General features: G+C 52.5%; 1 protein-coding gene across 1 annotated transcript in view; it reads left to right on the top strand.

Moving 5' to 3' along the window:
• FAM120A (family with sequence similarity 120A) overlaps positions 1–26,352 on the top strand; it is a gene marked incomplete at its 5' end in the record, with an annotated part of 91,425 nt that overhangs the window by 21,348 nt on the left and 43,725 nt on the right. The window contains 4 exons of the mRNA XM_044920737.1: positions 10,690–10,818; positions 11,480–11,576; positions 22,688–22,785; positions 23,011–23,291. Of these exons, the coding sequence (XP_044776672.1) occupies positions 10,690–10,818; positions 11,480–11,576; positions 22,688–22,785; positions 23,011–23,291 (605 nt within the window). The remainder of the gene's footprint in view (positions 1–10,689; positions 10,819–11,479; positions 11,577–22,687; positions 22,786–23,010; positions 23,292–26,352) is intronic.

The raw sequence follows: 26,352 nt of genomic DNA on the forward strand, positions 1-26,352 counted from the left end.
CCCTGGTGGGAACACCTCCTGGCCATAAGCACATGCTGAGTGAGCTCCCTTTTTAAATGTGCTTTTTGGGTTTTTATTGCTCTATGATTTTGAGTCCTAGTAAGTGGTAGAATTTTTATTTTGGATAGGCATTTAGTTTTAATTTTAAAAATGTTTTTAAGTTGGACCATTAGTTACAGGTCTTTGTATTCATTTTAATGGTTGTTCCTAAACTTCATGTTCAGTTTCATGCATTTGGAGTTTTTATCCCCATCAGTGGTTCTGACCGCCAAGCATTTCCTGTCACGGAGCGCCTCTTCCACCTGTTGTTTGGCCATGCCCCCTTGCAGGTCTGTGCCGGCCTTTCCTGTCCCTAGACCTCCTGGGGCACACACGCACACCTGGTGCCCCACCAGCGACCTCTGCATAGTAAGCACTACAAGGCGGCTCAACCAGAGACATTTCCCTTCTTTTTTTTTTTAAGATTTTATTTATTTGCGAGAGAGACAATGAGAGACAGAGAGCATGAGAGGGAGGAGGGTCAGAGGGAGAAGCAGACTCCCTGCTGAGCAGGGAGCCCGATGTGGGACTCGATCCCGGGACTCCAGGATCATGATCTGAGCCGAAGGCAGTCGCTCAACCAACTGAGCCACCCAGGCGCCCCGACATTTCCCTTCTTGACACGAGCCATGTGTGGGACCAGAAAGATACGTGATAAAGCTGGGATTTGCCGGGCATTTACTCCAAAAGTGCCACTTGCTTAGAAAGCTTGTTTTTCTTTTTTATTGAGTTATAATTCACATGTCATAAAATCTGTCTTTTCAGAATATACAGTTCAGTGATTTTTAGCTTTCACAGAGTTGTGCAACCATCACCACTGTCTAATTTTGGAATATTTTCATCACCCCAAAAGAAACCCAGTGCTTATTGGCAGTCATTCCCCGCTTTTCCGCCTCCCTGCCCGTGGCAACCACTGATCTACATCTGTCTCTGGACACTTGATATAAGTAGACTTACGTGTCCTTTTTTGTCTGGTGTCTCTCACGAGTGTAACTGTCTGGTTCATCCATGCGGGAGCAGCTGTTGGTGCTCACTCCTGTTTCTGGCAGGAGGACACTGTTGCCCTGGGGGCGGACTCAGCTGGTGGACATTCACATTGTGCCTACCATTTGGCCGCCGTGAGCATCTGTGCCCAAGTCTGTATGGACTTCCCTTTCTGTCAGGCATGTGCCTGGGGCCAGAGTTGCTGGTCCTGCTCGCCTTCTCGTGGAGCCACCGGAAGGCTTCCTGTGGGGGCTGCCCTCCACAGGAGGGCAGCAAGTGTGTGAGGGTTCTGATTTCCTCACATCCATGCCAACACTTGCTATTGTCTGTTGTATTTTCAGCCGTCCCAGTGGGTGTGAGGGGGTTTTGATTTGCATTTCTCTGATGAGTAATGGTGTTGAGCATCTTTTCCTGTGCTCACTGACCATTCATTTATCTTCTTTGGAGAAATGTCTGTTCAAGTCCTTTGTCCATTTTAAAATTGGGTAATTTGTCTTTTTATTATTGAGTTGTAAGGGCTTTTTTTAGTTTTTGTGTTTTTGTTTGTTTTGTATTCTGGATTCTGTCTCTTAGCAGACACATGATCTGCAAATACTCTCCCCCATTCTGTGGGCTATGCTTTTCCTTTCCTGATGTGGCTCTTTGGTAACTCTGAAGAGTTAGGCCATCTAAACACCACCTCCCACCCTCCTAATGGCTGTACTCAATCACTTTTTGTCACTTGGGAAAGCCTTGGGGACCTTGCCAGTCTTCCCCTTTACCTTCCAGAGCCCTTGGGAGCTCTGTGCACTGGGGCTGCCAGACAGCTTGGCTGCACGTCCTTCACCTCCTGTCAGGTCTGCGGTTGGCCCTGCTGGACCACGGCCTCCTGGGCCCAGCGGCCTGCCCTGGGTCTCCTCTCAGAAGAGCTCCATCTCCCCTCGTAAACTTCCCTACCCCTCACCCTCTGTCCCCAGTGCCACCTTCTGCTGGTGCTAGTTCTCAGTGTGGACACTTGCTGCTGGGCCTCTGGGGGCTCTCTGCTCACGTCCTCTCATACCACCCTTCCGGGGCACCCTCTCAAGCTGGTTATGCCAACACCACCTGCCTTGGGCTCCCCATCAACCCCCTGCCCAGCAAACCCTCCTCCCTCGATGGTGCTGCACTGTCTCTTCTTGAGAACTGCCCACCTGAGCAGATGGTGAATTTACAGTTGTGGTTGAAGAAGGACCTAAACAAATGGAGAAAAACACTGTGTTCATGGATTAAAAGACTTACTTAGATTTTATTACCTCCCTATCAGAATCCTAGCGGACTTTTTTTTTTTTGAAGTAAGTGAAAACTGATTTTAAAATTCATGTGGAACTGCAAAGGACCTAGACTAACAACAAAAATGTTGAGAAGGAAGAACAGAGTTGGAAGGCGCTCATGTCAGAAGCCCAAGGTAACAAAATGGGGAAGGGATAGTTTTTACGGTAATTGGATATCCATGTGCAAAAATGAAAAGAATATAAAAATCAAGTCTAGAAGAAACATAAGAAATCTTTACAACCTTAATTGAGGCAAAGATTTCTTATTGAAAAGCAAGCGGCCGAGGGAAAGGGTCAGAGAGTGTCTCTGGTAAGACCCATGTCCAGAATTTGTAAAGGACAGCACAGTAAGATGATACAACCCAGCAAAAAAGGATGGGGGACAGTTTGAGCAGGCATTTTCCGGAATGTTCAGAAGGTGCACAGAGGCCCTCTGCATCATGAGGGAATGCCAGTCACAGCCAGGGGAGCACGGCGAGTGGCCACCTGGAGAGCAGCCCGGCAGCTTCGCACAACACTGAACACACACCTCCTTGTGACCCGCACTCCCACTTGGCGACACTCGCCCCAAGTGAAGCTGTGTGTTCACACACACCTAGGTCTGAGCATCCCTGTGGCTTTACGTGGGGCCTCCGAATCACCCCTGGGCCGGCCGGTGAGTGACGGGTGGAAGAGTCGCACGGGGAGGCCCCGGGAGTGGCGAAGAAACAAACTTCTCTTCAGTGAGAACTCAGACACAAAGGAAAGCTCTGAGACCGCCTCTGCATAAACCCAGAAAGGGTAGAACTCGAGAGAGGGCGCCGCGTGCAGCTGCTGCCTGGGGCTGGCTGGGAAGGGGCGCAGGGGGCCGGGGGCGTCTCAGGCGCTATTCCCCATGGCGGTGCCGACTCCGCTAAGGTGTGCCTTCCTCAGAACTCAGTGCATTGTGTGCCTGAGGTGGACGGGTTTTACTGCATGTAAAATGCCTCCGTAAAGCAGATTTAAACGTTAGGGTCCCCATCACGAACCGGGCTGCCCGTGTCCGCAGGTAAAATCTCTCCTCCTGAACGTGTCGTGAACATTCATTGCTGTCTTCCAGGCTCTCCTGGTCTCACACTGCTCCCACTTACCCTTTGTCCCAGCGCTGGGGCTGCTGCCCCCGTGGCCCCCGCCCCACTGCCCGTTCTCCCCAGCTAGGCCCATTGCCACTGCCTTTTTCTGGTCTGAGACTGGTCTGTGATTCTTCCCGAGCCGAGCTGTTTTCATTGGATGCTTCTGGGGCCCTGCACACCCGGTCCCGTCTCCCCTGTGCTCTCATGGCCCTCAATTTGTAAATGTGCTCCAGTCTTTCCCACATTCTCCCAGCCCCACAGCTCCTCTACAAATCTCCGGAGGGTGGCCTCTAGTAATGTGCTCAGCAGCTTAACCCTGCAGTGAATTTAGGCTACCACAGTGGGCCTTTGTCCAAGGCCGTGGAGGACTCGGTTGACATCTGTGAAGTGTTGAATGGTTTTCATCTCCCTGGGGTGTGAAACACTCAACGCTCAGCCACCCTGTTCTCCTTACCTCTGGAAACCCCTGCTTTTCTTCCTGGACCCCAGCCTTGTTCTGTGTCCCTTATGTGCCGTGTCCTCTTCCTGACTCCTGTGTGAGCGGGCTTCCTCTGCTTGTGTGTCTGTGTTCCTTAGTCCATGTGCCTCTTGCTGCGGCCTCAAGCTTTCTGCCACATCTCATCTGCTCTTAGGGTTTCAGCTGCCATCGCTGTGTTGACCACTCTCCAGTGTAGTTCAGCCACGAGACCCCTTCCCTGACTGCGGGGTGTAGCCCACCATCTGCCAAGGCATCTCCACTGGGATGCTCTGCCTGCACACCAAATAAGGTATTCCTCCTTGCCTAAGTGGGTTTATCCCCTGTATTCTGTTTCTCAGAGAGTGACACCAGCTGTCCCTGTTGACCCTCTAGGGTACAGCTTGGGGGTGTCTCTGATTCTTCCCCTCTCCTATATCTGGTCTGACCCTTCCTGACCCCGTCCTTTCCTTCCTGACTGCCTGTAGCGACGGTGCTCAGGTGTGTGCCAGAGCCCTTAGCCCCCATGCCCATCCTCCCTGCGTCTGACAAGGCCTGACCTCCTATCTCTCCTGTGGACAGTCTTTCTGTGGCTCCCTCGATCAACAGCATGGATTCGGGTTTCATGGACCTGTTAAAAAAAAAAGGTTGGGAGGGCTGCTGTAGTGTTGCCAACTCTTAGCTGTGTAGGAATACCAAAAGGAAAAGGAGCTCGCCATCTGCCATTGTTCCATAGAAAGGACATCTCAACCCTAGAAGAGGTGTCACTTAGAAGGTAGGAGACCGGAGTGTGCTCTGCCTTGGGGTGGCCGCGCTGCTCACCTGGGTGCTCCTACGAGCGAGCACCTTAGTGGGCCCCTCTGTCCCCTTGCGACGTCCAGAGTGCACCGCACGGTGGTGGTGTGAGGGTAAAACACAGCGGTGCTCCTCTGTGCGGCCCTCCGAGGGTCCCTCCTACGTCAGCAGTTTGTCTCCAGCAAGAATGTGAGCCTCTGGCGTCCCATGTTCATGCACGAGTAAAGGAGTGTTGTTGGCAAAGTGGCTTTCTGATTTCCTTCCCTGACACTGCCAGGATTCAGACGTACACCATCACAGCTGTGGCTTTCCTAATGGTGATGGAGCAGAGCTGTCGTGGGGAACTTGTGTTCTGCTCACCCATGTTGCAGCGAGCGGCTGGGAGGCCGTGTGCGAGCAGCAGCACCAAGCCCCAGAATCCTGGTTTTGTGGTGTGTTTGTTCAGTTAGCAGGGAGTCCTGTAGGGATCCCTGTGGGTCTCAGAGCTCAGGCCAGATGCACTGACGACTGGCCTGACGGGGACTGAGTGGCCATGACAGCCGCGCCGTCCCAGCTGTTGGCATGAGAGTGGTACGCGTTCTGGCTTGCTCATAGTCTCGCGCTGAGCAGCTAGACGAGAGGATACAGGAGGGAACAGCCGTGCACTTGCAGAAACGTACACGATGGACGGATAGCATTTATGCAAAGTTCGGACACAAGCTGGGAGAGATCGTGAAGGGTTTTTTGTTCTTTTTTGTTCTTGTTTTTTTCACTTAGTCAAAATTTATTTCAGACTAACCAAAATAGCACAGTAGTCTCCTATGTAAAACTTCATGTAAAACTTTTTGAAAAAGTTGATATAATTATTTAATTCATAACAGCATACTATAAGATTTTCAAAAGCAAAATAAAATGCCATTGAACTTTGACATACTTATGATGACGTAATTAGCAGAATTAAAATATAACTACAGTGTTTCTCAAACAAAACGGACATGAATCTGTTATACTTTGCATCTTATTTTTAACTTTGCTTCATTTTAAAGCATTTGGATTTCTAACATTTAGATTTCCTAACTATCCTTCTAAAGAAACAAACTGTATTGTTTACCATAAACTAACATCCATGAAGTCAGACATGGTCTGGCTACATGCACCCGTCTTCCCTTCCAGTGTCAGCTTTATAAATGTTGCCCTGAAGTCAGCTGTGCAGCTCCTTTATGCAGGTGGGGGCGCAGTGGACAGCGAGTCACGCCCTGCAGCGGCCTCCAAGGGCCGCATCCCTACACAGTTGTTGCTGAAGGGGCCCCATTTGTGTCTTCCCGTTTCCTGAACATCTGAGGATTTCAGATTCCTGTCAACATGAAGAACAAGACTTAAGTGGCCCCAAATCATCTGTTCTGTATGAAGAAAATCCACGGGAGAAAGTTTAAGAGCAAGTGAAACTTCACCATGGGCTCCCTTCCCCAGGCTTCGAGCACCGCCAGGCCAACATCAAACTGCACGTGCGCACACGTCTAAATGCAGTTTAATGGGCTCTTGACTGTTCCCTTGGTGTGTGCGGGGCTAAATTTTCGTTTTAAGAAACTGGTGTATAGAAATGTGTTCAGCTAAATTGTGTGTCAGAATGCTGATGCTCTTTTCCTAAAGACGCAACACATAAAATCTTACAAAAATAAAGGGAGGGGGAGCCCCCTAGGTGGCTGCCTGGCTCAGTCGGTGAAGCATCTGCCTTTGGCTCAGGTCATGGTTGCAGGGTCCTGGGGTCAAGCCCCGCATCGGGCTCCCGCTCATTAGGGAGTCTGCTTCTCCCTTCCCAGCTCCCTCTGCTTGTGCTCTCTGTCAAATAATAAATCTTTAAAAAAAAAAAAAAAAGTTTTAGAAGAGCCTTTGATACAATCTACATACTGTCTGGGAGAAAATCTTGGATTTTAGTGGAATCCTTTGCTGCTGTGACATGATGGATTTAATTTAACAGTTGAAGTGTCATGTGGTAACTGCATTGTGCCATTTAAATTAATTTGCAGAAAAGTCTTTGATTTTTGAAATGTAACCAAGGTGAGGCGACAGAATCACCTGAGCAGTGGAATGCTAGAACTGGGTGGCTACAAGTTGGTTCTATGGCAGGACCCTCATTATTTCTCCTCTAGGGGTGGGAAGAGATTATCTCCTTGGGGAGACAGACGCTAACTCGTGTTGTGGCCTTTGAATTGCTAGCGTATGGATGGGAACGGGGGCCCTAAAGAGTGGGAGCCCGTTGCTGCCTGTGGCGGCTGGTGCTGGCTCTGCTGGGGGCTGCGTGGCGAGGGCTTCCGTGGACCCGGTCGCATCCCTGTGGGGTGGGTGCGTCCCGTGCTCACACCACTGAGTTCATGACAGCTCCAGCACTGGACCAGGGGTCGGAAGAAAATACAAGATAGAGGTTGTCAAGAGAGGCACACGGAACAGGATCATCACGGTTGGCAAAACGGGCGCCTGCTGGCTTGCAGGTCTGAGAGGTCCCAGAGAGAAAGCCAGGGGGTGCACGAAGGGCCAGCGTGGAGGCCGCCTGGCTGAGTGCCTTCCGCACTCGCCACCTGTCCACGACCCGCAGGAGACGGCGGCACGTGGTCCAGTAGGAAATGGGACCTTGGGGAAAGATGAGGCTCAGTGCAGATGGCCCCGTTGGAGGTGTGCCTGCCGCCCTCACCACGCAGGGTGTGTCTGCCACCAGTGTCCCGTCTGCAAGCAAGGGGGCTGCACACTCTGGGAGGTCTTTGCCAGTTCCAGATTTCGTCTTTTTGCTTGTAAAGCGAGTAACTAACAATTACTGCAATTGCTACAAAGTGCTGTAAAAAGGCAGATGATCATAAACGTTTGGTTTTTAATTAAACAGAATTTACTTTCTATCCTTGGAGACAAAAAATACCTGTTCTCAACTTTAGATATATTGCAATTTATTTAAATTTTGTTTTTTTCCCCCTAATGTTAAGCTTTGGGCTAAAATAAAAGTACAGCTGCTCAAAGAAAAGAAAAAAGAAGTGGGACTTTCATAAAAATACCTTGAAGCCTCTCTCCAAGGAGCGAACACTTCATTTGTGTGGTTTGAGCGTTGATTTTGTTTTTATGAGTGGACGGGGTGGATTGCTGTAAGTCTCCTGCAGTTGCTGCTTTGGGGGGGGGGGGCACATGCTCCCCCAGAGCATCTTCAGGAGGTTTTAGCGCTTTTTGAGGGACAGCAGATCAGTGTTTTGCACCAGCCGAAAGTTGGCCGAGAAACACCTTCGTGTGGTGTGCGTGTGCGGGTGTGTGTGGTTGGAGAGCCGTAAGCCGTGTTCGAGGTGGCCGGGATCTTCAGGGACTGTTTCTTTGTCTGTTTGATTGGCGCTCTCGGCACCGTTTTCCAGCCCGTAGGAATGCGCGATTCCTTCTCACTGTGACATGGCCAGGTTTTTAAAGAAAGTACAAATTGGGGCGCCTGGGTGGCTCAGTCATTAAGCGTCTGCCTTCGGCTCAGGTCAGGATCCCAGGGTCCTGGGATCGAGTCCCACGTCGGGCTCCCTGCTCCGTGGGAAGCCTGCTTCTCCCTCTCCCGCTCCCCCTGATTGTGTTCCCTCTCTTGCTGTCTCTCTCTCTCTCTGTCAAATAAATAAATAAAAATCTTTAGAAAATAAATTAATTAAAAAAAAAGTACAAATTAAAAGTTGTCAGGAATGTCAGAAGTTTAATAAATTGGTTGGTTATCTGCAAATATATCCTTATTTGAATGTACCAGGAATCTTTCTCATAAAAGGAATTCTGTGGTAAATCATTTTGGAACGTGTATAATCTTTTGGCGAATGTTTGGAGGTTATAACAGTGCCATCTGAGTTGCAGAAATGACTTTGTGTGCTCTTTCTTCCTGAGTTAAAGCCTCTCTTGTGTGCCCCAAGCCGTGCGTGCGCTCGTGCTGTCCCCTGGGCCTGGCCGCTGCCACCGGGTGCTGCCCTGAGGTGGTTTTGGGAGGCTTGATTGTGAAGGAAGCTGCAGGGCCAGTGGTGGCTGGTGTGAGGGAGTCAGGGCCGTGGGGACTTCTGCACCGCGCGGGGCGGGGGGGGCACTCAGGAGTCTTCACTGGTGGCGTCGGCTGCTTTCCTTCAAGGCTCGTTCAGCACAGCAGTCGTGGGGATGGGAGTGAAGCAGGGATGTCCACAGGAACGGAAGTGACAGGTGGTCCTTTTCACTCGGTGGGACAGACTGTGAGTGGCTCCCCGTCATCTGCGGAGTCCCAGTGACAGGGTGCACACCCCAGGAGAGGTAGCCTGGAGCACCGTTAGCTCCCCACCCCTGGGGGACAGCCCTTTCCACATTTGGCTGTTTTTATATCCTGTAGGTTGTTCTCACCGTGTTGTTATCGCTCTGTTTTGTATCTGAAATCCTCGTACAAGAGCCAGCCCTGGCAGCATGGTATGAAAACCTCAAGGGCCCCGTAGGCTTTCAGGGTGCCAGGGGCACACCTGCTGAGCCGGGAGTTGAGGCCCTGGGCCCTCGGGCACGGCTGTCCCTGGCCCCGTCCATGTTCCTTGAGGACGGTGCAGGGTTTCTGTTCCGACTCCTCCCTCCTGGGCTGCCACCAGCTGGCCCTGCTCCTGCCTGGCCATGGGACCAGACACCCCAGAAGGGGGAGCACAGGTGGGACTTGCATTCCTCCCAGACTGGCTGGCACACGCTGTTCGCCAGGCTTCGTCCCGTGGGACATGTGTGCACCCATGGGCCTTTGCCTTCATGGGGGGCTGGGTTTCTAGGACTGAGCTTGTGATGTGTGCGCACAGACGTGTGCATGGCTCTCTGGAGGCCTCGCGATGGGGTGTCCCTTCATGAGCACTAATGGCCGGCACATGGGGGCTGAGAACCTTGACCCGGACATGAGGAACGGTGCTTCAAGAAAACCTGTTGCTTCTGTGAGGAGAGAGTGAATGTGGTCTGCGCATCTGAAAATTTCCTTGATGGTGACTTAAAAGTGTAAATGTCTGTTTTCTGGTGGGTTCTTCCACGTCTTGTGCTCAGGCTCAGGTTTTCTGAGTTTTTTCTTTTGTTTTTCTCTGTCTTTGTGCATGTGTGCGCATGTCTTAAAACAACTCAGATTTATCATCTTACCGTTCTAAAGGCCACACTCCTTCTGGAAGCTCTAGGGGTGTTTCCTGCCTCTTCCAGGTTCAGGGGCCGCCGCACTCCATGGTTTGTGGCCCTTCCTCACTCCTTGTCCCTGAAGCCACCTCCCCTGTGGTGACACTGGGCCCACCTGCACAGCCCAGGGTGGCGGGCAGGAGCGGACAGTTCTGGACGCACAGGGCTTTTTGGGGTCTGTGCCCTGTTTTTTATCTTTGTGATCTTTGTGGTTATATGGAAAATAAAGATTATTTCTTGCTATCATTTGACTTTTTTTAATTGCTGGAAACAAACTTAGTGCCTGATTCATCTTTGTTTCTAAGAAAAGGGTGAAACTATAGTTTTAGCTGAAATCATATTTTTTCCATGGTTTTTTAGTTTTTATTAAAGAGCATAAAACCTTTTAAAATAAAACCTGTTTACTTACCTTTTCGTGGGATGAGCTATTCTGGGACAGTGAAATATTACGACACTTGTTCCGTGTATCGTTCACAAGACTTGACCGTCAGCATCAGCAGTCAGGGACCCATCTTTCTTCCCACTCAGAGCCGACTTGGCTTTCTTGGTGGTCTGGCGCCTGGGCTGCGTTCGCCCAGCACGGCCTCCTGTCGGCTGGCGTAGGAAGAACGGAAGTGTCTGCAGCCCGTGGCTTCTCGCGCTATGTTCGCTGCTCTGGGGCACGGGGTTTTGAGCCCAGGGTTGACGGTGAGCAGGTCGCAGATGTGTCAGAAGTAACGTGGGACTGCCAGGCGCTCCGTGACCTAGCTTGGTGGAAGTGGCCGAGTTGTACTTAATAGCCGAGGGGAGCTACGGCTTGAGCCTCAGCACCAGAGTCTTGGGGCCGAGACTTACCGGGGGGTCATGCTGGGGCCTGCAGCTTCTGGGCCCTGCCCTTGGGACTCATGTACTGACCTGTGCACTTCTTTCTCAGGTCCGGGCCCACCAGCTAGTCCTGCCGCCGTGTGATGTGGTGATCAAGGCTGTGGCCGACTACGTCCGCAACATCCAGGACCCGTCGGACTTGGATGCCGTAGCTAAAGATGTGTTCCAGCATTCTCAGGTACAGCGCAGGCTTGGAGCAGTCTGCACGGCGGGGGTGGGTGTGGCAGGGGCCCCTCACCTGGCTCCCGGCCTCCCCCGCGGCTGCACCGGGAGGGCTCAAGGTAGACGCCTGGGAGGTCTGCTGCTCCTACATTCTCCATCATGATTGATAACGTTTCTCCTGAGAAGACAGACCTATCACGCGGGCTGAGTGGAATTGTGAACGTGACTTGTCCATCCCTTCAGGTGATGGTCAGGGATTTCTTCTTCTTTTTTGGGGAAAGTAGGGAATGTGAGCGAGTCGGGGTTAATGGAGGACATGAGGTTGGTGTGATCTCCCATGTCTCTCTGGAAAGCTGAAACCACTGTCCTGCTTGCTGGAGACAGGACAGAAAACCTCCCCAGGCCGCACCAGGGACGTGGCCCGGAGAAGCCCGGGACTCCTGAGGGCTGCATTGCAGACCCGGGTCTCCTGATGGGGTGCCAGTCTGTGTTAACCCACGTCACTCTGAGAGGATTAGTGTCTGATTTGTTGCTTTTCCTGGAAGATTTTAATGTCACTTTAAACTCTTCTCTAACTTGAAAAGCTGTAGATGATACATGTGCTGAATTGTGAAAGTATGTTCATGCACAGGACCAGTGGCATGCAATTTACAAAGGTTTTCCTACGTTTATTCCAGTCTAGAACAGATGACAAAGTTATTCGATTTAAGAGAGCAATTGGATATTACTCAGCGACTAGTAAGCCTATGGCATTTCACCCAGCACATTACTTAGGTAAGTAAATCCAAGCCTCTGTGACGGACGCTGACCATGCAGTCACCAGAGAGATTAAAACGTGGGCCCGGTAGTCTTGTAGTTTCATTTATCTAGAGTGAGGTTTCCGCCACTGGCGTGAGTGCATGGAGCTGCACCTCCTGGGCAGACTCCTCAGTGGCCCCTGAAAGGTTGAGGAGCAGGACAGACAGACCTGGGAGTTGGGGGCGGGCCAGGAGGTGTCCACGGGGTGCTCTGCGGGGAGGCCTCTGGACCTGCAGACGCCTTTGTAAATCCACTTCAGAAAAGCAGATGGGTGTCTTCTCTTTTGCTGCCTCTTTTTTTGTTTTTTGTTTGCAAAAGACCAAATTTAACTCAGAGATTTGAAATTGGGGAGTAAAAGTAATGATAAGCTGTTTACATGAAGCCTGCCTGGTGGTGCTCTCACGGGAGGCGGTGAAGCCCCGAGTCGACGTGCCAGACTTTTCCCTGAGTCCGATTGCCTCTGTCTGGGTCCGGAGCCATGAAGCTCTGAGAGACTGTGCTGCCCACTGTTGTTTCTGTTGTGTTTGCTTCCATGTTCCTGATGTGGTTTGAGAGCACCTCTGTGTACTGGTTTCAGAAGATTAGTCCCAGGTTTGAAATGTCCCAGACAGCTGTCCCTTATGGGGTACATTCATCAGCTCACTCAAGCGTAGAGCTGCAGTGTGCGTGTAGGGCCCCCAGGTCCAGAGGAGTGTGGCTGCTGGTGGTGGTCGCTGTGGATGCCCAGTGCCCAAGGAGGGCGGGGCCGCAGGCTGCTCTGCTGGCCTGTCCTCTGGGACCCAGGGTCAGGGCTTCTGTCAGTGGGGCTCATCCTCCTTCTGCTCTGGCCCCCTGCAGCCATGGTGCTGTTTAAACTACTTGGCATGCGCAGTCCCAGCATGCTTGGAACGAACTCTCAGCTGTGCCCCTGCTTTCCCCACGGCTTGGTCCTGCGCCCTTGGCCCTGCGTTGTCCGGGCCCTGCTGGCTTCTGCCGGGGATGTGCCATGCCGGCTCCCGCCTCAGGGCCTCAACGCCCTGCAGTCAAGAGTGCGCCCTGACCTCCTGTGCTTGGGACACTCCAATTTCTGAGGTCCCGGCTTCACTGTCACTTGTCTGAGGCCATCAGCTAGCAGCCATCATGTCTCAGCACCTTGCTTTAATCCTCTGCACACTGCCTCCCACTCCTCCCCCAGGAATGTCAGGTCTGCAGCCAGGGCCCCACCTGCCACCTTCACCCTCATACCCCTGTGGGAAAGTATTTGAGTGACTCAATCCAGGAAAAGCTGTTGCAACTGGGACAGTGAGAGGATCGTGATTTGGGGTCACTGTGCTGGACAGAGGGAGATGTGGCAGGCAGGTCATGTGGGTTGCTTTATTCCTATGGCAGGGGCACCCAGTGGACACTGTTGAGACAGGTGACAGGCAAGGTCTGACGCCAGGGGTGGACATCCTGACCCCACGGTCTCCGGCCTCAGGCTTCCTGGTTCTGGAGATGGGTGTATGTGACATGCTCTGTGGCCCCTTGTCACAGGGCAGACACTGTCTCTGTTTTCAGAGGGACAGTGGCTGGGAAAGGCAAGGAATGGTCTGCAGCCACAGAGCCTGGGGGGAGTTCCCAGACCCCTCATGTGTCTGAGGGGACACCTGGTCCTCGTGTGACAGGGTAGTTGAAGCAGTCACTCTAGTGCACTAGGGACTAGAACGCTTACTCAGGAGGGGCTGGCAGGGAGGTCAGGGTGGAAAAGGGCATGAGGCAGCGTTTGGTGCTGGTCTGAGCTGCTAACAGGGTTGACGATATGTTGAAGAGGCGAGATGGGCTTTAGATTCATGTTTAAATTTGAGCTGCCTTTTTTTTTTTTTTAAAGATTTTATTTATTTATTTGGGGGAGAGAGAGCACGAGCAGGGGGAGTGGGAGAGGGAGAATCACACTCCTCGCTGAGCAGGGAGCCTGATGGCAGGGCTTGATCCCAGGACCCTGAGATCATGACCTGAGCCGAAGGCAGTCGCTTCACTGACTGAGCCATGCAGGCGCCCCTGAATTTGAGCTTCTTAAAAACTTACATGTTATACAAAGTGCTCTCGTGTTCTTACGTTGTCAGACAATACGTGAAGGAAGTATTTTATGGATGAAGGTGATTCTCCTGGAATTTAGTTTCACTTCCTGTCCGTGGGTTTTGGGGAATGGTGGTGGGTTGGGGAAGAATTTGTGGTGTTGGGGGCAGTATTTTTAAGCAGGTCCATGTGGGTGATAACTACTGTGTGTTACGTTAAAGCCTTCTCTGCAGGGTCTCCTGGTGCTGCTGACTGTGGTGGAGACCTGAGCCGTGGGGCACAGAGTTTGGGGCAGCTGAAAGTGCAGGCCAGCAGCTGTGTGGCCTGGAATGTGGGGTGACTGGGGAGAGGTTGGGGCAAGACTGGGAGGAAGGTGTATTTCAAGTTACAGATACACAATTTGGAGCCAGCAGAAGTGGATTCATGTAAAATTGTTTTTGTTTTTTTCCTGACAAGTATAAAGAAACAAAATAATGTGGAGATGGTGCCCATCCCTCTTGCCTGTATGTGCTGTTAGACTCCCGCTGTGGAGCTGAGTGGGAATGGAGAGCCTAGAAGGAGCAACGTGGGATTGGGGAGAGGCTTTCTTGGTATTCCACGTGAGAACCCAAGACACATTTCCCGTAAAAATGTTTTTGTGAGCAGTAGGTAGGTCCTAAGTGGTCTTTTCTGACCTTGGTCCATTATGTTATTCTCTGGGAAGATGCATTCAGCACTTTGACAGCCAGTGTTGGAACATAATTTTATCATTCTTTAGAACTTGTCTGTATGAATCATTTTAGAAACTGAAATATGTGTAGTTTTAAAGACATTTAAAACATTGTATTAGCCCCTTGGGGGCTATTGGGAGTAAAAATGGGGAGAGTTGACTCTAACCAGGGGTTCCTAACCTGGCTGGAGTTGAGGTTCTAGGCCAGAACTGTTGTGTCAGGATCTTCACTGGGTCTCCATGATCCAGGAACACCTTCCTGGCCTGGCTGTGGTCAGGGAAACCGGCACTGGGCAGGGCTGCTGTGCTGGAGCCCGTGGGCCTCTGTGGCCCTGAGGGAGCCTCTGTTCCCCACACTGATGCAGAGGGTGTGGCATTGACAGGAGGGCCTGCACACCCTGTTGCGCCATGGTGCTGGGAGGCCTGGCCTGCACAGCATGTGGTATTGTTCAGGGTGAAAAATGGGTTCCAGTCTGTACTGTCTTTGCATAGTGGACCCCCAGAAATGATCTGTTTTGAGATGGGTTTTTAAAATCAGTTACAGGTGAGATTAGTATTCATTTTGTAAACATTTATTCTGTCAGAAACACTGTGTTGGGACCAGGGACCTGGAGATGGTTATGATTTTGTGCTTTCTGTCCCAGCACATAATGCCTCCCATGGCCACGGAGTCCCATCTGAATGTAGGTGCACATAAGAGCGGTCAGAATGGAAGCTTGTCAGCAGTGTGTGGCTCCCGGCTGCCGGAGGCCCAGCTCAGGCCTGTGAACGGAGACGGGAGGCTTCGGCTCACCCTGGTGTTCTTGCAAAAAGGCTGCACAAGTGAAACCGAGGCCCAGTGAATCTGAGGATGCACACGCTGTGTCTTCCTGGCCTCTTCCGTGAAAAGTAGCTGAGCTCCCACTGCACACTTGTCAGAACGGCCAACATCCGGAACTCCGACACCACCAGATGCTGGCGGGGATGTGGCACAGCGCGAGTGTGTGTTGCTGCCGCTGCGGAAGACAGCGTGACAGTGTCTCAGAAAACGCAACACACTCTTGCCATGTGGTCCAGCAGCCAGGCTCCTCCGTGTTTACCCCGAGGAATTGGAAACTTCTGTCCACACGGAACTTTGCACTTTATTCATAATTGCTGAAACGTGGAAACATCCAAGACATCCTTCAGTGGGTGGTGGACAAATAAATTGTGGTCCATCCAGGCAATGACATATTATTCAGTGCTAAAAAAAAAAATGGGTTATTAACTCACGAAGACCTTGAATACATTCACTGAGAGAAGCCACTCTTCCAGACTCCCTGCTGTATGATTCCAGCTGCATGACATTCTGGAAAAGGCACAGCCATGGAGCCTGTGGAAAGTCAGCGGAGGCATGAATGTAGGCAGAGCACGGAGGATTTTGTGTGACACTATAGTGGTGGATATGTGTCCTTAAAAATTCGTCCAAACCCATAGCGTGAGCACCGAGCTGTGGGCTCTGGTTCATAATTGTCACATATCAGAAGTAGACCATCTGTTGAACACATATACGAATGCAAGGGTTGTGTTTTCTGCTTAGGTTTTCTATAGACCTAAAACTGCTCAGAAATATTAATTAAAAAGACCAAAAACTCCTTGATGTGTCTGGCCCATGCCAGCACTTGCCGGTTCTGGACAGTGTGGTAGAGCAGACGTGCCATCCTGGGCCTTGCACACGAGTGAGACGCGGACTCGTATGGCTCGGGAGCAGGCAGTTCTGGGAAGACTGGGAGACTAAGCTGGTACCGGTTAAGTCAGGGCTTGGTTTTGCTTGACTGAGTTAACGTTGAGCTCAGGCTTGAAGATAGAGCAGGAGTTTAGCGAGGTGGCGATGGGGAGGAAGTCTGTTCCACGCGGAGGAGACCCGAGGTGGCGGCGCTGGGCATGGAAGCAGCGGAAGGGAGTGGCTGGAGCCCAGGACGCAGGGAGCAGGCAGGGGCTGGTGTGCCTATGGGCAGTGGCCACCGGCCAAACACAGCCTGAGGCTTCAGACTCTCTAGGGGCTGTGAAAGCTCATTGAGGGATTTATAGTGTTTAAAGTTGTTACTTTGTACCTGTTGCACACCAGGTGCGTTTGGCACATGACCAATAGCCTGTGTGCAGTTAATGAAACCAGCCTCAGTGGGACATGACCAGTAGCCCGTCTCCCCATCAGGTTCCCCTGCCCACCGGCTCCCTGAATTCTGTGTCATTTGTCCCCTTTTCTTTATCGTGTCTGTACCCCGAGTGCTAAGTGGAGACGTGGAAGTAGGAGGGCTTCCCTGGGGGTTCTGTGGACAGAGTGGCTTGGGTCAGGGAGAGGAGGGGCAGCCGGGAGTGAGGTCGGGCTCGCAGGAGACAGCAGCGGTGTGGCAGGAACGTCCGTTGTCAAGAGGTGAGGGGGGGAACTTCTGTGGCTCCCAGGTGTGTGTGGCTGCTTGGTCCTCAGCGAGGTGTAGGGAGTCCGAGGAGAAACTGTTTTTAGCGCTGCAGCTGCTGCCACCCCACCAGGCACGGAGCAGGGAGGGCCAGGGGCCGTGGCAGCCTATTTCCGTGGCTTTCGTAAAGGATAGGGCTTGAAACGGGAGGGGATTGACTGGGCTTGCACTGTCCGAAGTGGGGGTCTGGTGGTGCGTGGCACACATGTGGGGACTTTGGCAGGGCAGTCAGAGCGTGGAGGGTTTCAGAACGTGCCGGGCCCCAGAGCATGTAGGCCAGGGAGGAGCCTGCAGGACCAGGCCTGTGCCCGGGGTTGTGTGGGGATGGGAGCTGCCCCCAGGAAGCCAGGACCAGACCGACCGCGACCACAGGAAGGGGCCCCTGGGAGCCTGCCTCCTCACTGGTCCCCTTCTATCAGACCGGGTCATAGCAGAGCATACCCGACTGCTGTCTCACCTGGAAGGAGTAGGCCCCTGTCGTTGGCCTTCTGGAGCCAGCTCTCGGGGCCCGGGCTCAGGAAGGCGCAGGTGTAAACGCGAGGAGAGACGAGGACTGGTCCGTGGGCCCTGGTTCTGGGCTACGGCTGTGCCGGCAGGTGTCCCTTTCTGGTGACTAAAGGGGAGCAGCTGTGGCCACACGGCCTGCATAGCTCGCGTCACCAGCCTGTCCCATCAGCTGTCGCTGGGCTTTCTAGGTTAACAGTCTCTTTGGAAGTATAGCTCTGTCTCCCCACAGTGTGGCTCCCAGCCTGTCAGGGCACAGTCGGCAGATGTCACTCTGGAAATGGAGACACAGTCCGGGAAGAAGGATGCAGCTCCTGCAAGGCTGCCTCGGCTGATGAGGCAGGTCCATCTCCAGGAAAGCAGGGTTGTCCAGGCGGGAGCACACGGATGCAGCAGTCACGCGGCCTGCCTGGAGCAGAGGGTGATGGCAGGTTCGTGTGTGCCCGGGGAGCGAGCACAAGTGAGGACCCAGCACTGCCTGCACTGCTCCGTCCTGCTCGGTCAGTGCCACCTCCGCGGGAGCACGGCGGGACGGCCGCACGCTGCAGACAGCCTGCCCGCCCCCGCCCGGCCACTGTGGCTGAGGCCCATCGCGGTCTTGGCCCTCTCCAGGTCTGCCCTGTCGTCCCGGCTGCCACCTGTGCTCATCGTCTGGGGTATTTCCAGTGTTTGGCTGTTAACAGTGATGGCTTTTTATATCATTAAACAATGATAGTCCACATTAACTGCTCCGCATGTTACTAGCAAGTCTTTGGAATTTGGCATTTAAAGTTTATGTGGTGTTCAGCCTTACAGTTCTGCTTACTAAAGCCACCATTTCCATGGTGTCTGCTTAAGCTTTTTTATTGTGGAAAAACTTCAAATATAACTGTCAGTACAGGGCAGTCACGAGCAGCGGTGTGCCCACAGAACAGGGTCAGCAAATGGTAGTGTTTGTTTCACATTTTTCCTTCTTTAAAGAAATTCATTAGGCTTTTCTGAAGGTCCCATCTGTCCCCTCAAACAGGTTTCTTTGTTTTCTTACCTTGTATGTGTGGGATCATCGGGGGCTGTATTGTGCGTGTCATTCTGCCCTTGCTGGCTTTGGAGATGTGTCTGTGTGTCCGTCTGTTCCCATTTTTATCTCAAGCTGGAGCACATGGTACTGATGTCAGGCCCCAGGGTCTAAGTCAACTCTGCCAGAGAGAAGCCACGGCGCTCTCACGTGGAGCAGAAGGTCAGCCTCATCTCCCTCCCTTTCGATTCCTGAACATCATCCTCAGGCTCGACATCTGTTCCCATGACCTTTCATTAAGATTTTTGTGAGTTTATTTTAGTCCATGTACTGTGAAGTGATACAGCCTGTCTGGTCTCATGGCTTTTTGAAAGGTCGTTTTTTAAAAAACACCTGAACCATCAGTCATTTTGGGGTAACTTGGCAGCCATTCGACAAGGTGTCTTTGCAGGATGACCAGCTCATCGTCAGGTCTGTTGGCGGCTTCTTAGGGCGTGGTGACAAAAGGGCACGGCCACTTCAGTTGGCAGGGACTCTCCCTGCAGGTTGTGCATTTCCGAAATCCACAGCGGACAGAGACTGATTTGTTGTGTTGGGCTTACGAAGCCACGTGGGCAGCCCCGTGAGGCATTGGTGCTCCTTCCTGCTCCCCATCTCTGCCAGCCCATGTGCACGGCATCCTTTGCTGTGGGACTGTGCCATTCTGGCTCGGCGTGAGTGAGCCGGGAGCTCGACAGATTTGGATACAACTTGGGTGCATCCGTCGCTCGTCAGCTTCTGCTCTTGAAGACTCGGGTGCTGTGTGGGCTTGAGTGATGCTGCACCATGAGGTCCACATGCTCTGTCCAGTCTCTGTGGTGGTAGAGGTGCTGGGGGAGCAGCCCGCTGGCTCCCAGCCACGGGCTGCTCTGTGCCCACAGTCCCACGATCAGGAAGGCTGCCCTCGTCATGGTGAACTGCTCCAGTTCCCGGAGTTCTTACTCCTGCTGGCCTGAGTGTGCTTCCCCAGGGTCCGTGGTTCTGTCAGGTGCTTACTTGCTTGATTCTCAGCCCTGCACTCAGCCTGCCCATGCTTCTCTGCAGATGGCGGCCTCTGGCTCCTCTTGGGGGGCCTGGCTGTGTGGGTGTGCCAGCTCTGAGCCCCCGGGAGCTGGTGCTTCTGGAAAGCGACCGGGTTCAGCCCCTCAAAGCTGGCCGACTTCCTCTCCTCCTGCTTCTGCCTTCACCATCTTTGGCCTGTGGCCTGCCTTCGGAATCTACTCATCTGGAAGACGATGGAAGCAAGTTACACAAGATTCTCCATGTGGCTTTGTGTCTTCACTTCTGTACAATATCAGTGCTGAGTAAATACATCCATTTCAATACGGTTAATGTCGTTGGAAAATTTGACCTTTTAGGTGTTGAAAATGAGTATTGGTGGTAGGGAACATAATGACTTGTTCTTTGAATCTGAATTTTCAAAGCTATGTTTTTTGTACAACACTTGAAAATCATGCATCCATTGGCATTAGAGAATTTTAAGAGTTCATGACTTTGGTACTCATTTGTTTGGTTGGCCTAACGTCTCTGCAGCTAAATGCCTGGTGGTAGATGAGTCTGTGCTAGGCGGGCTGGGGCGTGGGTAGGCCGACTGGTTCTCAGCAAAGCTTCTTGGTCAACATCATTCTTGGTTAAGATGTGTCTTCTCTTACTTCAGGGAATGGCTGAGCAGGTCCCCGGGGGCGCAGTGGGTAACTGAGGCAGTGGGTGCTGGGCAGCGTCTCGCCCACAGCACTGCTAACTTAGCGTAGCTGTCAGGCTGCCATGCGTGTGCTTTTCTCATCATTCACAAAGAAGTCTGAAAATTTTTTTAATTGTGAAAATATTTTTCATATAGTAATTAAACACTGTTTGCACTTGTCTGTCTCCGTCTGCATAGTCTGCTGACAACAGCCCTTCTCTCAGTAGAGTGTCTGTGAATGGAGGAGAGTGACAGGTTGGCGGTGTTAACCTCCACACGTGAGCCAGGGTCAGTCCCGAGAAAGACGGCCTTGTCACATGGCACCCAGTGCTCTGCTTATTGGCTCGAGGGCAGTGACAACCAGAACTCGAGCACAGGGAGGTGCGCTGCATCCAGAGGCAGGCCTGGCTTGCTGGGCCGTCCTCCAGCCTTCACAGAAGTGCAGACAGATTAATTCATTTATTGGACTAGGTTCTGATAGATTAGTAACTAGCTTTGTAGGTTCTCAAAAGTTTTTTTATTTGACGTTGGTGATTACAATGTGATTTTAGAAAATGTTCTTTCTTTGGAAATCTTTGCTTTTAAGTTAGTTTATTTTTGTTTTTAAAGAAGCTTGTGCTTTTCAGGAACTTTGTAGCACATAATGGCCCAAAATAGAGACAAAAGGATCCCCTTCCCTGGAATGCTGTTAATTGGCATGGCCGACATTCCGTGTGGTTACTCAGAAGTTCGGTGGGGCGGGTCAGCCACAGGAGGTTGTAAACTGTGCTTCTCATGGTGACTTAAATTGTAGTGTTAGAGCCTGAATGGAGTTCCTAGTGTTCTGGATACGATTCAGAATCTCCTGAGAAGGAACTGAACCAGTTACAGCATCTTATGTCTCAGACTCGGAGGTTCTGATATCCTGGGTCTGAACTATTTGATCAGGAATGTTTCCCTCTGTGTTTGCATGTGTACACACGTATGTATGTACGTTGGGTTTGTTTATGTGTATGTGTGGCATACATGTGTGCATGTGTATTGGGGGCGAATGCACATACGTGTGCAGTACATGTCACACGTATGGGCATGTGGGTGAGTGCACGTGTGTAATGAACGTGTGCGTGGGGGGGCACGTATAGGTGTGAATGCGTGCGTGTGTCATGAATGCACAGCTGTGGGGAACATGCACGTGCGGCTGTGTGTACGTGCATGTGGGTGAGTGCGTGCACATGCATGTGGTGAATGAGCGTGCGTGTCTCGGGTGAATATGGTGAGTGTAGTGAACACATGTGTACACACATGTATGTGTGGTCAGTGCATGCGTGTGCGTGTGTTTTGTGTGCGGTGAGCATCTGAGTGTGTGTGCGCCAGCATCACCGTTCCCAGTTACTCGCCCCACAGCTGTGGAAGTCCTGTGCCCAGCTCCTCTCCGTGCAGGCGTGTGCCGGGCACTTGGAGTCGGGCTCTTGCAGCCGGCTGTGGCTTCCAGGCACGTGGGTCCTTGTTGGGTGGGGGGAAGTGAGCTGCTGCCCCTCCCTCCTGGCTCCACCAGGACTGGGTGGCTCTGGAAGCTCAGCTTACATACCAGTGGGAATTTTCTTTCAGAGAAAGAGAGGGAGGGTTTGGGTTTTGGGGTGCTTTAGTACTATTTTTATTTAAATGTGTTTATCTTGGCAAGTATTGGGGCTCCTTGTTTGGCCTTGAGTCGCCCAGATTCTGAAGTTGGAGGAACACTTTTCCTGGTAAAGGATGTTGGCGTTCAGGGGTCTCTAGGCTTGGTTTTGTTCAGTTTCTAAAAGAAGCCTAAGGAGGAGATCGTGTGGCTCTGCGGCCCCCGTGTCTGCTGTCTGTTCCCACCATCTGGGTCGTGGGAACATTTGGGGCTCAGGTGCCCCAGGCCCAGCCTTGCGGCCTCACCTCACAGGTGCCCCACACCTAACTGTTCAGTGGGGAAGCAAAGCCGCAAAGGGTCTCCTTCCTATTTTTATTGCGTTAGTAACTGGTTTGTGGTATTTGGAGGTGTTCTGATCCTGAGGCCACAGGCCTCATCACCACGTGTTGTGCCAGCTGATGGCTCTGCGTCCTGTCTTGGCACGTGGCCTGGCCTTGGTGTGTGTCCAGAGCTGCTTCTGTCCCAGCTGCGCTCGCTCCCGTCAGCACAGGGCAGCTGAGCGAGTGCGGCGTCCGTCAGAGCAGGTTTAGAGAGTCACGTTCTGAGAGCACAGAATGCCAGGTTACTGGCCCCGTAACACACATTGGTACGTGCAGCCCCATCATGGTTCTGCTTCGCAGTGGAAAACTGAGAGGTACCGGTAGCAACTTCCACACGTTGCTGTTTCTGTTTAATAGCCAAGAACTGAATTTTAGTCTCAACAGGAAGATTCCATTGCCTCACTAATGTGAGGGGAAGTATCTGTCCCCGCTTTGTCCCTTCAGCGCCTGCAGTCTTAGGGCTTTGAGAGGCCGGCAGGGGCAGAGAGAGGGTGGCCCAGACGCCTGTAAGTTAAAATCGTAGGCCCAGTCTACAAGTTGATCACCATAAAATGAAGTATTTTTTGATGTGAAACATGGATTTCTGAAGGTGGGGATTGGTGGTGTCTTGTCACCTGAGGGGGCAGGGCAGGTGGGGGCATGTGCTGGCCACTGTGGTGTCTGGGGCATGTCCTCTGCTAACCCGTGTACCGCTGTCTTTCCTTGTCGATGAAACAGCCAGACCAAATCCGTTTGGAATGCCTGGGATCATGCCGCCGTACGTCCCCCCCCAGATGCTCAACATTCCGCAGACCCCTCTGCAAGCAAAGCCTGTGGTAAGGCCCTCCTCCCCCTCCCGCAGCTGGTCTGCCTGCCTTGGGGCTTGCTGCATACACATCAGGTTTTAACAAAAGCTAAAATAATTTTTTAGGCCGTTGAGCTGATACGTGAAGCAAGTGCCAGTGTTTCTTGAGTTAAGACGCAGCCAGGACCAGGCGTTGCGACGGGAGCCGGGTGCTGCGGGCCTCGAGTGCGCGCGTGACCTCTGCCCTCTGTTCCAGGCCCCACAGGTGCCCAGCCCAGGTGCTGCGGGCCAGGGTCCACACCCGTACAGTCTCGCTGAGCCGGCCCTCGCTGTGGAAACGAGTGGAAAGAGTCTGACTGAGCACAGCACCTACAGCAACATTCCTCACGAAGGAAAGCATACCCCGCTGTACGAACGGTCATCCCCGATCCACCCGGCTCCAGGCGGCAGCCCCAACCATGTGGACTCAGCGTACTTTCCAGGGTCTTCTACGCCGTCGTCTTCCGACAACGATGAAGGTGGTGGAGCAGCTGCAAAGTGAGTGGGTGCGGTGTAGCTGGTGCTTCCAGACTTGTGTCGGCTGCGTGAGGCCCATCACATAGCTCGGTCTCCCGGGAAGCCGCCTTCCATCCTCTGGCGGCCGAGAGTTGTGTGCAGAGAGAGCTGTCATTTGTGGTAGGAAGGGGACATCTCTGCGCACAGACTCGGGCTTCTTGGAGATGAGGAGCAGAGGTGAGACACCTCCTCACGGCTTCCCGGGCTGAAAATCCGCACCGTTCCAGCTGCGCGCGGCCTTGGGCCACTCCTCTGCTGGGGTGGAGTTTTGGGAAAATTGGTTTGTGTGACCCTTAGATGTGGTGAAGTTATCTGGTCAAGTGCTGCTGACCCTTACTCTCCCCTGGGCTTTGAGACCCCAGTCCCCCCCGCAGAAAGCATTTTAAGTTAGACGCTGGTGGCTTTCAGTCTTGGCTCCTGGATCAAGGGGAACTCTGAATCTCCTCTCCTGAATTGAATCTAGCAACTCACATCTCAACTCAGCAGCTTGTAGACCGTTCCTGAAATCACGCCGTTTACCTGACCGGAACCAGAGAAAGCTGCAATCCGGGTTGGAACTGGAGAGGAGTATTTTAAATGTGTGTCCCTGAGTAAATGAATTTTCAAATATGTAGTTTGTTAGAATCTGATCAAGAAAGTCTTAAATGCACTATCTTCCTCCTCCTGTCAAATACCGTTGTTTTAAGAAACCTGATTCACAAACGGGAAGAAATGGGGAAAAGCAAGGGCCTACCATACTGCTGTGTCTCCTCTTCCTTGTTGCTCCCTGGCTTGTGGCTGGATGGCCAGGGCCCCGTGGTGCTCCATCGATGGAGATGGTTTCTCGTCTTCTGCGAATGCTCGGTGAGCGTAGAGCCTGAGGCCGGACGTCCCCTCTCCTCCTCTGTGGAGTGGGCGCGAGTGTCTGCTGACCTTGGGTGGAGCTACAGAGGGCTTTGCTGCCATGCACGGCTGTGTGCTCCACGGAATGGTGGAGCATAACTCTGTATGTAAGCGATTATCGTGGTGTTGCAGTTCTGCAATCCCAAGGTGAATCACAGGTTGTACCTTTGCATTTACACTTCTGAGTTAACCTTCTGGAAAGGGAGTATAGTGAAGATGTACTGGGTGTGACTCTGGGCCGGGGTCCAGGCTCATGTGCAAACGAGAACAGCTGGTCACATCCCAGAAGCTCTTCCCCTCTGGAATTCGAAGGCACTGAGTATTGTCTGTTGAAAATCACCTCGCGCCAGCACGCCGAAGATGTCTGTGGGGCACATGTTTGGTCTAGCGAGGGACGCTTTTCCTAGGCAGCTGGGAGCAAGGCCCAAAGCAGGAGGGGGTGTGCCGTGTACCCGGGCCCTGAGCTGCCTGCAGCGGTCCCCCACCTAGCTTGGCCAGCCACCCTGTGGGGGTGGTAGTTGCTGGAGGGCCCCTCGCTTCTCTTGTGTACCCTCAGCTCTGCCCTGTCCCCAAAGGCTCAGGCCTCGTCGCCTCTCTGGCTCTGCCCCGCCTTGGTGCTTTCACGGTGCTCTCTGGAGGAGCTGTCGGAAGGTGGGCTCGCGTGTGGGGTGATGGGAAGTGTGGTGAAGCCTCAAATCCAGACATGGGGTAGCCTTGTGGGCCTGTCAACACTTTAGTGTCCTTGAATCCCCGTTTATCATGATCAGCAGACATGTTAAAACAGAGAGGAGGGCGGGAAGGGAGAGGCTCTGGGGCCGTATGCCAGGCAGAGCAGGACCCGGGGCCTTGCTGTGCGCAGGACAGGGTTTCACTCTGCTGGCTCAGAAACTCAGCTGGAGCAGGAAGGCGTGACCTGCTTTACCTTTGGTTTGGATCTGAGTCGGGAGCTCTGGACCTGCGGCTGCCCTCAGGACGGTCTTGGGGGAAGGAGGTGCATTTAGCCCAGCACGACCCGAGCGCTTGCGGTGCTCTGTGAGCACGGCGACAGGTAGGGCAGACCAGGCGCGGGCTCAGGCTGGCATGGTCTGTGTTGGTGGCATGCTTTTAAAGGATGGTGCTGGTAGGTGACAGGACCATTACTGAATGAAGGTGAATTGACCTCTCCTCTCCTTCAAAGCATCCTACAAGTGAAAAAGACAAGTATTTTAAGTAGCAAAGAACATAAACGTGCAGTTCACAGAAGAAACACAGATGGTCAGGAAGCATAAAAGGATGTTCGCTCTCCCTTTAAAAAAAAAAAAAGGAATGTTAAAACATAACAAAGTACATTTTTGTGAAACATAAAGTTGGCAAACACATACTTTTATTTATTTGTTTATTTATTTATTTGCGAGAGAGAATGAGAGAGAGCACATGAGAGGGGGGAGGGTCAGAGGGAGAAGCAGACCCCCCGCTGAGCAGGGAGCCCGATGTGGGACTCGATCCTGGGACCCCAGGATCATGACCTGAGCCGAAGGCAGTTACTTAACCAACTGAGCCACCCAGGCGCCCTAGATTGACTCTTTTAATAACAAGTAAGGAGGTATCTTAACCTCGTTAGATGTAGGTACAATCTCTCAATATATCTGCAGTCTTTTTTTATTTTTTATTTTTAAAGATTTTATTTATTTATTTGACAGAGAGAGAGCATGAGAGGGTGGAGGGTCAGAGGGAGAAGCAGACTCCCCGCTGAGCAGGGAGCCTGATGTGGGACTCGATCCAGGGACTCCAGGATCATGACCTGAGCCGAAGGCAGTCACTTAACCAACTGAGCCACCCAGGCGCATGCAAACACATACTTTTAAAGTTCAGTAGATGCAAGATCTTGGCTCTCCTGGCACGTTCCCTGGAGCGCGGCTCCCTGCGCCGAGGTGAGCATGAGGTGTGCTCTGTGCCCTGAATGTGGACAGCGGGGAAAGTGGGAGCCCTACGAGTGTGTGCTCACGGGAGAGGGTGTCTCGGGAGTCCTGAGGCAGGAACTTGCCTCCTGCCTGCCGCCCAGGTTCATGTGTGTGTGTGTGTGTGTGTGAGAGAGAGAGAGGGAGGTGCCGGGCATGGTCGGTGTGTGTGTGTGTGTGTGTGTGTGTGTGTGTGATGCCGGGCATGCTCGGTGTGTGTGTGT

Source organism: Neomonachus schauinslandi, chromosome 13, assembly GCF_002201575.2.
Source record: "Neomonachus schauinslandi chromosome 13, ASM220157v2, whole genome shotgun sequence".
Lineage (NCBI taxonomy): Eukaryota > Metazoa > Chordata > Mammalia > Carnivora > Phocidae > Neomonachus > Neomonachus schauinslandi.